The 13,816-nt window shown below is 31.8% G+C and overlaps 1 protein-coding gene across 1 annotated transcript; it reads left to right on the top strand.

Moving 5' to 3' along the window:
• The first annotated feature begins 1,743 nt into the window (after positions 1-1,743).
• Positions 1,744-2,889, top strand: LOC131618484 (F-box/LRR-repeat protein At4g14096-like). Its single transcript, XM_058889696.1, has 2 exons — positions 1,744-2,631; positions 2,728-2,889. Exons 1-2 carry the CDS (start codon positions 1,744-1,746, stop codon positions 2,887-2,889), a joined length of 1,050 nt encoding a protein of 349 aa, XP_058745679.1.
• The last annotated feature ends 10,927 nt before the right edge of the window (positions 2,890-13,816 follow it).

Raw genomic sequence — 13,816 nt, 5'->3', positions numbered from 1 at the left:
GGTTGGCCGACATGGTTGATGCGTGCATCGGATATCGGGGTGTTACAAAAAGCAGCGGCAAAAGGTGTCTATCACAATTGCATTCTTTGAAATCCTATTAGGTTTATAGTATTCTTTTTAAAGCAAACATATGAACTGGATTCGGGCTTCAAAACATTTCATGAAGACTGCTAAATATCCACAACATCTTCTCCATAAAAATAGGTCTTCAATAATTAGTTTCCTAAATATTCTCCATATTTAGAAACTATGAAAACCTTCAAAACAGATAAAATATTTTATGCTCAAACTTTGTGTTATATTGGTTTGCATAATATTCTCCAAATATTTTGCATTTGCAATAACTTATGCTCAAACTTTGTGTTATATTGGTTTGCATAATATTCTCCAAATATTTTGCATTTGCAATAACTTAAATAGAATAAAAAAGCCCAACTTATCACTCAGTCACGATGTCGGATGATCCTGCATATGACATCTTGTTTGATATGTTATACCCGTTGCAGTTGGCAGAACATCTTGTTCAATATAATGTTTAGCATATATATTCTACATGTTGAAACATTCTATCTAACATGTTATTATCTAATTTATTTTACTAAAATTAATGTCAATCATACAAACTTAGAGAATTAATAAAGTTTTGAATGCTTAGCCTTCATCTCCACCCATAGACATAATAGATCGGAACTTGATCCTAGGTCTCGCAAATGTTTACATCTAGTTTTGAAACCAGAAGTTAAGGTTCATATCCTATCCTATTTAAACTCTAATCCAAACAAATATTTGTTTCTAGGGACACCATTTTGTTTGAAACACAATTTCCCTACCTTTTCACTCAACAAATCACTTTTCCCAAACCTCCTCATACCCTTGACCTTAACCTCACCTTTAATTATCTTCCCTCACATCCCTCATGTCCTTATATCAGTAGTGAGGTAATAAACGAGTCAGATTTTGTTCCATTTGTCCATATTCTATTTACTCCATTATATTGCATATATGTATGACATCATGATGATTAAATTGTTAATTAAAATGCAAAATCGTTGTATGTCATTGGTGTGATGATTCAATTGCTAATTTTTTATAAAACATTTATTAAATATTATAAACTACTAATACATTTAATAAAAGAGATATAAATAGTATAATATGGAGGAAAGGAATATAATTTACTTTTGTAATTATTATTTTGTCAAATACCTTCTTTGACAAACGATTTCCATATTCTTTTCTAAAATAATTATCTTTCTCAAAACTGTATTTTAAAAAACCTCAACAAAGAGTATACGTTAGACTAATTGGCGCGTACTTTCAAAACTGTATTTTGGATAAACCAATTGATTTATGCGTATAATAAATATAGATAAACGTTAATGAAACTGACACATACATATGACTCATACATAGACACAAATTAATCTAACGCATGATTTTTATTAAAAAAAAAATTGAAACATAGATAGTTTAATATAAAATTTGAAAATTACTACTTGTATAAATATTCCCTCTTGCCACCAAACAACACAAAGAAACATTGGAAAATCCCGTTAGCACTCTCAGACGGTGAAAAGCAGCGGCGAAAGGTGTCTATCAAGACTGTGTTCTTTGAAATCCTATTTTACCATTCATCACAGGTATTCTAATTTCTATAATCAATTAATCATCAACTTGCATAATAACACTTCATTGTTCTTGTTTCTTTTATTTCCCATTTTTCTTATAGAACTGTTCGTCAAAATGAAGAGAGAAAGGCTAGTGAGCAAAGACAGATTAAGTGATTTACCAGATTGCATTCTTCTTCTCATTCTATCATTTTTACCTTCGGAACGTGCAGTTCAAACTTGCATTCTTTCCCCAAGATGGAACCATCTCTGGAAGCATCTTCCTACTCTTCGATTAAACTCCTTCAACTTTAAGTATTTCAAGGATTTCACTCCATTAGTAACTCAGCTTTTGTCTCTTCGAGATAACTCAACCGCACTACATACTCTCACTTTTTACCGTGATGGTGGGGTCCAACCTCGCCTACTCAAAAGGGTCATTAATTACGGAATTTCACATAATGTCCAACACTTAGACATCTATGTCTCATATAACATTCAACATTTTCCTCCAACCTTATTTTCATCTCACACTTTGACATCTCTTAAAATTCTTCACCCTAACTTTTATTCTATCATAGAACTATTTCCTTATTCTCTGAATTTGCCATCATTAACTGAATTGCATCTGCATGCATTCGCCTTTCCTGTTGGCGATGATGGTCGTGCTGAGCCTTTTTCGGCATTACACAAGTTAAATACTTTGATCATTGATAATTGTTATTTAAAAAACCTCTGCATATTGAGTACCTCACTTGTCCGTTTAACTATAGTCACCCGTGATAATCCTCCCGATGATTGTTGTGAAATTGAGTTATCTACTCCAAATCTTTGTATTTTTTCTTTTATTGGTTGTCCTTTTCACAAACTCTATGGGAGGAAAAGCAATTTGTCTTCTATTGAACACATAGACATTGATCTAAGCTTGATGTTAGATTCTGCAAAATATTCAATTTTTCTACTCAACTTTCTGGTTGAGCTTGTTAATGTAAAGTCAATAACAGTTTCTTCACTAACTCTCCAGGTACTTTATGGTATATGTACTTTTCTATTATATTTATAAATTTTGTAAAAGATTTTACTTGTTTTAAACTCATACTAACTCACCTTGTTTGCTCAGGTTCTTTCTTTAGTTCCTGACTTATTAAAGGTTCATCTCCCTTCCTTGTGTAACTTGAAGTCGCTTAAAGTGAAAAAGAAACAATCTTCATTCATACCGGATTTACTAGTGGAATTTTTGCTTAAAAACTCTCCTTCAACAAAGGTTGACATCATAGATTGATTAAGGTTAGACGTGCATTCAATTTTTTGGAGAGATTATTTTTGGTTTAGTAATTTTATTTTTGTATGCATCCTTCAATGTCTTTGATTATAATTACTTTCAGTCAAAAAATTATAAAATTCTAATATCATAATTGTATTTATAAATATTTGTTCATTTTGACTTGTGCAGTGAAGGTATGCAGGCTGGTGAAATGATGACAGATAGATCTTCTTAGTTTTCTCCCTGGATCCCAACTGTGTTTTTGATGCTGCCTGCATAAAGGACTCACATTTAAATTTATTTCCAATGTAAAGATATAAACTACTGGGGTCATCGTGATGTTTAATATTTTGTCACAAATTTGAGCGGTTGAAAGGCTCGTGTGTGTTGGTTGTTCATGCTGAACATTGAAAGGGAGATTTCAAAGGGTTCTCATTTTGTAATCTTAATTCATATTTTATGATTGACAATGAATGAGTTGTTCTCTCCCTGTGAAGACTGAATTCCGTAATCAATTTTTGTGTTCTTGTTTTTCAATTTCTCTGTTGTGCCTGTGTTTTGATTTATGTTTTTGCATAGTCTGCACTTGTGCCTTTATGCTGTTGCGTGATTTTTTTGGTTTATACGATTCTGCATTGCTGCGTGATTAAATGTTTCTGGTTTACTAAATAATTTACGGTATTGGTTTAATGCATTTCTTATTTATGCATTTTTGGTCTGTGTGCGTTTCTTTACAATTGCATTGTGCACGCCGCATTTCTGATTGTGCATAATCTGTTTCATGCCGTGCGCGTAATATTAGAGTTTTATGTTTCATGCCGTGCGCGTAATCTTATAGTTTTGAATAGTGTTACAGTTTTGAATAATATTACATTATATTTTCTTATGGTAAATTCTTCAATATTCTGTCTGGGGTAGATTTTTTTTCCATTTGTACCCTTTAAATTGATTATTTGTAAGATCAAATTCCAAAACCTATAATTTAAATATTTCAAAAAGTAATTTATAGTTTGCAGACGTTAAATGGATATAAAATTTTGAGATGTATTATTAAAATTTTTGAATTGATATCAGTAAAAATTACTCCTGGACAATGAATTTCTAAGGGATTAGACAACAAAAATTTCCTATATTTTATCTTAGTACATGTTAAGCTTTTTTCTTACACAAGTAACTAGCAGAAATTGATTTCAATTAATGTGAACTTTTATTCATTTAGATTTTATTATCTCTCTTAACTTTTATTTTTATTAACTCCACTCATAATTTTGATCTCTTGAAATATCTATTTAAAGACTCTCAATATCTTAGTTCTTCTTAGCTTACTTATTAACTTGAGCAACAAAGTATTTGTGAATATCACCCGGTCATCAATATTAGGAGTTCAATAGTCCACTCACCATCCTTTAAAATCATTCACCAGTCAATATTAGAGCATTCTTTTTAAAGTGCTTTATTATTTTGAATGAATGGTACTAGACACTCGAATTGTGTAGAGATAAATAACTTATGATAAGTTTATTAATATGATTTCAAATAAATTCATATTTTTTTGACATCCTTATTCAAAATAAAAGTTAAATTAGTTTATTTTTTTAAAAAATATCTTAAATTATTTTTTAAAAAATAAATTTAGAAAAAAAATGTTTGTAGAAAGTTTTCTTTTCTTTCTGAAAAAAAAGTTTTAATTGTTTAAAAAATATATTTTCTGAAAATAAAAAAAAAGTTATATTTTTTGAGAAAATATAATTTTTTTACTTTTAGGAGAAAAAAATGTTCCAAAAAAAGTCAATTTTTTTGGAAAAGAAAAAATCTAAAAAAATTTCAAAAAAAAAAAAAATGCTTTTTTTAAAAAGATGTTTTTTTCCTAAAAATAAAATAAAAAATTCTTGATAAAAGTTATTAAAAGAAAAATAAAATCACAACTAATTATAAAATTGGTTGTGAATATAACAGTTATAAAATTATGACAATTGATTTTAATAATCGATTATTATCTAATTATAATTATATATGGTTATGGATTAGTAACGTGAATTAACGATGTATCCATACATATTTCCAATTTTTAATAAATTTAAAAAAGATTGTGATAAAGGAACAAAGCTTGCAAACTTTTCAACTTGTGATTTTCAATGTAATTTCACCATATAATTGATTGTGAGAAAGGTCTAGAAAAATAAGGTTAAGTTCTGTTAATTTAATTCATTATCTTATATATAAATGCAAGGTTGTCATGATGACAACCCTAGCCATGTGTCATCATGATAACAACTCTTGACAACTTTTGACACATGTCACTCTAATATCAATCCTAATTTTACTTTTTTAAAAATTGATTTTATATTAATAATTATTAATAAAAACTCTAATTATAAGTACAAACTTTAATTATACAAACTCTATATTAAGATAAATAATAATTATTATTATAATATTTATAATAATAATAATAATAATAATATAATAAAAATAATAATATTAAACCATCAGTATAATAATAATATAATATCTAACTAATAATAATAATATATTTAATTAACACTATTATATCTTATTATTCTAATTCTCATTTTTATACAAAAAGTCTTTAATTCTCCAATAATAATAATAATAATAAATATATATATTTAATTTAAATATAAATATCAAATAAGAATCATCTACTACAATATTGAATAAGGGGTTAGTCCCTGAAGTTAACTTATGTTTTTTGTGTAGGTACGTATTTTGAAGACAATTTAAAAAAAAAAAAGGAATCGTGAAAAATGGTGGATTAAAAGATGAATCTTATATTCAAGAGCACTTACATGATATGATAGTGATCTCTTTCACCTTAGTCAGAGGTCTTATGTTCGAATTCAATCATAACCACGAAACAATTTTCATTTTTTTTTGAATGTTTTGTCATCTAATAGAATTCTCATCGATTTGAGGGATTAGTCACTATAATTATCCCATTTTTTTCCTATTATTTTCTCTTAGTTTTTTTTCCAATCATTCATTTTACCTTATAATTCTTTATAGGTACAAATTTTTATAGATTTTTTTTTAAAAAATGAATTATAAAAAAATGGATGTTATATTGAAGAATACTTGCATGATATGATAAAGATCTCTTTCAACTTAATCGTAGATTTTTTATTCAAAATAAATCCTAACCACACATCAATGTTAAATTTTTTGAGAAAATTTAATCATCTACTACAATATCGGATCAAAGGATTAGTCGCTGAAGTTAACTAATGTTTTTTTCTATTATTATTTTTCAATAATTCATTTTACCATTTAGTTTTTCTTTTTCAGTGATTACATTATTATTAAAAAATATAATTATTTATCACAGACTAATATGTACTATATATAATTAATCAATAATCATGTAATTTTTTAACGTTCCACTATTATTCCACCTCTGCTATATATTTATTCATGCTAGCATAAGAATTAAACTTTTGAATATTAGGTTAACTTTTGAATATTAGGTTGAGACTATTTTAATCATTAACAAATTATTAAGAGCAAATTATACAAACTTACCCGTGCATCGCACGGGCAAACTACTAGTGAATGTAAAACTTAACTATTTACCTGACGCATTTGAATTATTACTAATTAATAATTATCATTAGAAACAAATATTGTACTATTTTAGCTTAATAAATTTGCATTTTATGTTAAAATTCTTAACCCTAAAAAACTTCTTGCAAAGAAAAGGAAAAAGAGACCATACAACTACTTCTACTTCTTCTTGAGAAAATAAATAAGGTTTAAATATTTTTTTTTTATCTATAAAATTATTAAAATTTATTTTTGGTCCTTATAAAAAAATGATATACGGTTTAACTGTGAAAATTTTGAAGTCATGTGCGGTAGTCCGCCTTGCACATCCTCAAAGACGGTCTTGCGTGTAGTTTTGTTCCTGGTATTAAATTAATATGTACTTTTAAATGATTATGTTACATTAAGATTTCTCTCGATTTCAATCTCAACTGAAACATTAGTTGTGTTATGCGCAACTTTATTTTCCTCTCTCTAAATGGGTAGAAATACGATTTTTCATCTCACACTTTGACATCTCTTAAAATTCTTCACCTTAAATATTATGCTATTAGAGAACTATTTTCTTATTCTCTCAATTTGCCATCATTAAGTGAATTGCATCTGCATGCGTTCGCCTTTCCTGTTTGCGACGATGATCGTGCCGAGCCTTTTTTTTCGGCATTACCCAAGTTGAATACTTTGATCATTGATAATTGTCAAGTACAAAACCTTTTCATATTGAGTACCTCACTTTTCCGTTTAACTATAGTCACCCGTGATTATCCTCCCGGTGATTGTTGTTAAATCGAGTTATCTACTCCAAATCTTTGTATTTTTTTCTTTTGTTGGTTCTCCTTTTCACAAACTCTATGGGAGCAAAAGCAATTTGTCTTCTATTGAACACATAGACATTGATCTTAGATGGATGTCAGACTCTGAGGATTATTCGTTGTTTCTACTCAACTGCCTGGTTGAGCTTGTAAATGTTGAGTCACTGGTGGGTTCTTCATCGACTCTTCTGGTACTTTATGGCATATGTACTTTTCTATTGTATTTATAAATTTTATAAAAGATTTTACTTGTTTTAAACTCATACTAATTCACCTTGTTTGCTTAGGATGTTTCTTTAGTTCTCGACTTATTCAAGGTTCATCTCCCCTCCTTGTGTAACCAGAAGTTGCTTAAAGTAAAAATGAAACAGTCTTCATCTATACCTGATTTACTAGTGGTTTGCTCCAAAACTCTCCTTCAACAAAGTTTCACATCATATCTTGTTGATAGATCTTTAAACTAGTAATAGATAACTTTTTTGTTTTACTTTAAAAGACACAAGTTTGAATTTCTTTTAAATGTAAAGACATAAACTATTGTTGTCATTGTGATGTTTAATAGTTTTGAAATGTGATGCTATCATTAGTTCCAAATTATACTTTTTGAAGCTTTAAATTCAATATGGTCGACGATGAATGTGTTTTTCTTTCCCCGTGAAGTCAGTCTTAATGGACTGAACTCCATAATCAATTCTCCTGCGTTCTTATTTTTCAATTTCTCTGTTAATTTCTCTGCTGTGTTTTGATTTCTGTTTCTGCATATTCTGCTCAACTTATATTGTGAACATACAATTCATGGGAGCAAGCTGGGGTAGCAACCATTGATGCATAATATATGAACATGACTGTATTCAATCTCAATTTGTTACATCAGTTACAAAGTGTATATATAATTAGCTTTTGGTGAGAACTAACTAAATAACAATATGACGTAACTAACTAACTAAACAACTAACTTGTATAAGTTGTACTACATTCTCTATTTTGTAGTATCATAATTATTACATGTACTATCATTCACAGCCCCCTCAAGATGGAGTGAATGTCAATCAATCCAAGCTTGAGTGCAAATGATTGAAAGGACCAGGATGCAAGGATTTTGTGAAGATATCTGCTACTTGTTCTTGAGTGGTGACTGGCATGAGGTGAATAGTTCCATTCAAGACCCTTTCACGAAACACATTGATTTCAATGTGTTTGGTCCTTTCGTGGAACACAGGATTAGCAGCAATATGCATTTCTGATTTGTTGTCACAATATAGCATGATAGGCAAGGCAATTGAAATCTGGAAATTATTGAGGAGAGACAATAATCAAACACTTTCACCAGTGGCATGAGCTAAGGCCCGATACTCAACTTCAGAAGAAGATCTATAAATCACAGCTTGCTTCTTACTTTTCCAAATGATTAGAGAGTCACCAAGAAAAAAACATGTGCCAGAAGTGGATCTTCTAGTGTCTGGGCATGCACCCTAGTCTGGATCTTCATGTTCCAGAATATTTGGAAAAAGTTTGGATCCAAGGAGTCCTTCATCATTGATCAAGTCAAGGGCATATTTCCTTTGGAAGATAGAAATTCCATGAATGTTGCAAGCAACTTCAAATCCAAGGAAATACTTCAGGGTGCCCAGGTATTCAGTGCTGAATTTGGCATCCAATATAGCTTTGGTATGTTGAATTTGTTGATGATCAGTACCACCAAGTACAAGGTCATCCACATAGACCAATATGAATGTAAAACCATGTTCAGTCTTCTTAGTGAAAAGAGAATAATCTGACTTGGATTGCAAGAAACCTGAATCCACAAGGGTATCTAACAACTTAGTATTCCACTGCCTGGTTGTCTGCTTTAAACCATAAAGTGACCTTTGTAATTGGCATACAAGATTTTGTTGGGGTAAATCAAAAATTGGAGGAGCCTTCATATACACTTCTTCATAGAGGTCCCTATGAATAAAAGTTATATTAACATCTAGCTGGAACAAGGGCCAGTTCTGCAAAGCTGCAACAGCCAAAAGAACCCTGATGGTTGTCATTTTTACCACTGGACTGAATGTATCAGTGTAATCCAAACCTTCATTTTGAGTGAAACCTTTAGAAACTAGTCGGGCTTTTTATCTTTCCATAATGCCATTTGTAACACCCTTCTAAACCCCCGCGGAAAATATATTATCATATAATATAATATAATATAATATAATATAATATAATATAATATAATCAAAGTAATAACGCATCAAGGATGCTACAATTATTAAAATAAATAAAAACGTCAAGTCGATTGTCATGCTTTATTAGAAATTAACCAACATCAACCATGTGTTTAGCACAGCGGAACTTAATTCAACAGTATTAGAAAACATCTCCACACAAATACTCAATACATAATCCCTAGCCAAAATGGCAACAAAGTATAACAAGTAACGCTAAGACTAGTCGATCCCAGTGTTACAATCAGAGCATGACTCGACACGAACTACGGGCTAGCCTACAAGCTATCTTCACCCAATCAAGACGCCGCTACATCCTTAATCTGAAATCATCAAAGTAAGGGTGAGTTTCATTCGAATTAATAACCATTATACAATCATAAGCAATAAAATCTCATAGCAATTATCATCCATTCAACATACATATAATCGGAAATTATTATAACAAGCAAACATCAGTACATAGGCATATTCTATCACACCACACAATCATTCAGTCATATCATAGTATAATGCAATGAATGAACTGACACTAATGCATGTGGTACCATCCATGGGATAAACCCATCCAACCGATCTTTTTCATCACCAAGATACAGTTTTAACCAGCACAAATTCCACACAATGGGAATTATGCCCACCATTTTGATCCACTTTCATCACCGGGATCCATCACCAAAAATGTATGCGAATGAATGCAACATATAACATGCTTACACATCACCAACCGATGTAACACATCGTCTCATTATCATCACCAAATCATCACCGATAGCATGTATATACATTCTTAGCATTCATACAAACATATCACACGCATACACGAAAGTCATCACCCAATAAATAATATAATCACAAATAAACAACTTGGACTTACGTCCCTACCACCTATTCATCGTATAGGCCATTAACTCAGCTTCACAATGCTCAAAACGGCGCATAAATCGGATACTCTGATCAAAAGTTATGGGATTTTGAAAATAAAACATTTTGTAGAAAAATGCAGCAGAACCCGGGTTGTCCCTACGTGGGAACCGGTTCCTGGCTGCTTCCAAAATCACGCCTCTGGTTTTTACTATGGGGAACCAGGTTGTCCCTATATGGGAACCGGTTCCCAGAAACCCAGAATCCACACCTCTCTGTTTTTATAAGGGGGAACCGGTTCGTCCCACATGGGAACCGGTTCCTACGTACCTGCACAGCCAATTTCACCATTCTGACAGCATCTACCCTATCCCATTTCCCAAATTTCAGGTACATACGAACATAGCACACAAATACCATCAATTTTCACATCATAACATATTTCAGACAAGTTTTATACAAGTATTAACAACATATATCATGAGTATTAACAAAATCATGTAATTCATACAAATTCATCAAAACCTAACAAAATTCCCAAATCCAACACATACGATTGAAATAGACAACAATCCTAATCAATTCTACTACCTACAATCGCATAAGGATTACTAACCCGAAGAATCCCCCCTTACCTCAGAGTCGAATCTTCGAAGGTCTTCTTCCCCTTTGGCTCTTCTCCCTTTCACGTGTTCTTCCTTTCTCAGAGTCTGTCTCCTTTTCTTCTCCTCCTCTTTTCCCAATTCCTTTTTATTTTATGAAAAATAAAATAAAATATTATAATGGGCTTGCTTAGTTAACACCCCCCCTTTTGCTAACCACCACTCTAGCCCAATGCCAATACTTCATCATTTTCCAAATAACTCCCAAAAATTATTAATTCTAATAATTTAATTAAAAAAAATAATTAAATTAATAAACAAGAATTAACGGGGTGTTACACCATTAGCATGTAAATTTACCTTGAACACCCATTTACGTCCAATAGCTTTCTTTTGTGTAGGTAATGCCACAAGATCCCAAGTCTTGTTTTTAACCAGAGCATCCAACTCAGCTTTGATTGCCTTCTTCCAGTTATCATCACAAATAGCCTGCTCATAGGTATGTGTTTCATGTATGGATGACAGATGCTGAATGAAATGCTTATGATCAGAAGATAATATGTCATAGTTGAGGACAGAGGATAAAGGGTACTTACATGTTGAAGAAAATGTGGCATCAGTTGAATTGGTGATTGTATTTGACATGAGATTGCAATGGTAGTCTTTGAGGTAGGATGGGGGTTTTACATGTTTAGATAAATGTTTGACTAGGCCAGGTGCATGGGACTTATTATTTGGAAGGATAGGGCTGGTATTAGATGAAACATTGGGACCAGGTATAAGGCTGGAACTGGTTTGAGATGTATTAGCAGAATTGGACTCAGTCATAAAGTGATGATCAAAAGTGTCATCTAGGAATTGAGTGGAATTAGGAGGATTTTGTGGTGTGTTATTGGGAGAGGGTTGGCTATGACTATATGGAAAATAATTTTCAGAGAAGCTAACATCTCTAGAAATGAACAATTACTTGAAGTGCAAGTCAAATAGTATGTGACCCTTGACACCTGTTTTGTATCCTAGGTAGATACATTTCCTGGACCTAGGATCCAACTTATTTTTATTTAATTTCAGTGTTCTGGCATACCCCAATGAACCAAAAACCTTAATATAGGACATGTCATGTAAGGTTTTATGGAGGATTTGGTAGGCTGACTTGTGTTTTAAGAAGAGTGTGGGAAGTCTATTTATGATGTGGACTGAATAGCTAACAACATGAGCCCAAAAAATGGAAGGTAATTGTTCTTGAAAGAGAAGGGATCTAGTGGTGCCAAGGATGTGTTGGTTTTTCCTCTCAACAATTCCATTTTGTTGAGGGGTGCCAAAACAGGAAGTTTGGTGTGTGATTCCATATTTTTGATAGAATGCAATGAGTTTAAACTCATGTCCATTGTCAGATCTTATACTTTTTACTTGACTATTTAATTGTGTTATAACCATAGTCACAAAGGATTGCACTAAAGAAGAGGTTTCATATTTCTGCCTCATAAGATATATCCATGTAAATATGCTTTTATCATAAACAATAGTAAGGAAATACATAAAACCTAACATAGAAGGGGTAGCTAATGGCCCTCACATGTCCATGTGTAATAGGTCAAAGGAAGATTGGGAAACATGATTACTTAGAGAAAATGGTAATCTTTTCTATTTAGCATAGAAGCATACATCACAGGGAAAATTCTCACAGACTGGTTTAATGAAAGGAAAGCTTTTATTTAGTTCAAGGATCTTGGCATTTGAAGCATGTTCAAGCCTAAAATGCCAAAGGCTACATTTCGAAACTATAGGAGTATGTACATTGGAGTTAACAAAGTGTGCGAATGGATTGTGAGGTAGGGTAACTGAGGGATTCTTGAGGAGATACAATCAACCATGTAATTCAGTTGTGCCAATCATCTTCTTGGATGACAAGTCCTGTATAACATAATCAATATTAGTGAACATCAATTGGCATTTGAGGGTTTTGGTTAGCTTAGGGACAAAAATGTAATTAAAGGAAAAATTTGGCATATTGAGAACATTTATAATGTAAGATGAATCAGTAAATTTAATAATGCCTGATAAGTTTGTAGAAACAAGGCTGCCATTTGGTAGTTTTATGGTTATGGGCTAAATAGTGTTAAGACATTGAAAGTAGCTTTTGGTGAAACAAACATGATTAGTAGCACATCTGTCTAGAATGAATGTTTCAGGATGAAAAGAATGAGGAAATGCACAAAAGATACCTGAGCTAAGCTTTGTGTTGCATCCTGAAGTAAGGCTAGCAAAGCTTTGTGTTGCTCTGGAGTAAAAGCCAAACTAGGAGACAAGTGAGCATTACCATCAAAATTGTCACTAGATTGTTCCTCTGATTTGTCAGGAACTGCAACATAGTTGTTGATGGATCCATCTGGTTTCCAATTGGGAGGATATCCATATTTTTTGAAACATGAATCAATGGTATGATTAGTCATCCCACAGAGAGTGCAAACACAATTTCCTCTACTCCTGCCACCATAAGATCTACCACCTCTATTGTTACCTCTGTCTCGAGTGTTGGAGTTGGTCTTGACTTTAGAGTCACGATTATTATGATGCCCAATGTTGGGTGTAGCAAGGACTTTGGATTCATCAAGAGGAAGGTTGGTTTGTCTTTCTTGTTGAACAAGCAAAGAATAAACCTTGCAGATGTTAGGCATAGGGTCCATTAACATGATCTTAGAATGAATTGTTGCATACTAATCATTCTGACCTTTGAGAAACCTAATAACTTGATCACTATCTTTATAAGCACGAATCTTAGTAATGGCAGAGCAAGTAACTTCACAATTGCAAATTGGAATAGGGCAAAAAATTATCAAGTTCTTGCCACAAAATCTTCAATTTCGTATAATAGGAAGAGATATATGTATCGTCT

This window comes from Vicia villosa, linkage group LG7, assembly GCF_029867415.1.
Source record: "Vicia villosa cultivar HV-30 ecotype Madison, WI linkage group LG7, Vvil1.0, whole genome shotgun sequence".
Lineage (NCBI taxonomy): Eukaryota > Viridiplantae > Streptophyta > Magnoliopsida > Fabales > Fabaceae > Vicia > Vicia villosa.
The sequence above is the reverse complement of the archived record's forward strand: the minus strand, read 5'-3'. Positions and strand labels throughout refer to the sequence as shown.

What these genes read in the sequence shown, in the direction of transcription:
- LOC131618484 (XM_058889696.1), top strand. Translation starts at nt 1,744, where the DNA reads ATGAAGAGAGAAAGGCTAGTGAGCAAAGACAGATTAAGTGATTTACCA. An exon ending in TTTCTTCACTAACTCTCCAG is followed by an intron (nt 2,632 to 2,727) that starts GTACTTTATGGT and finishes TTGTTTGCTCAG; the next exon opens with GTTCTTTCTTTAGTTCCTGA.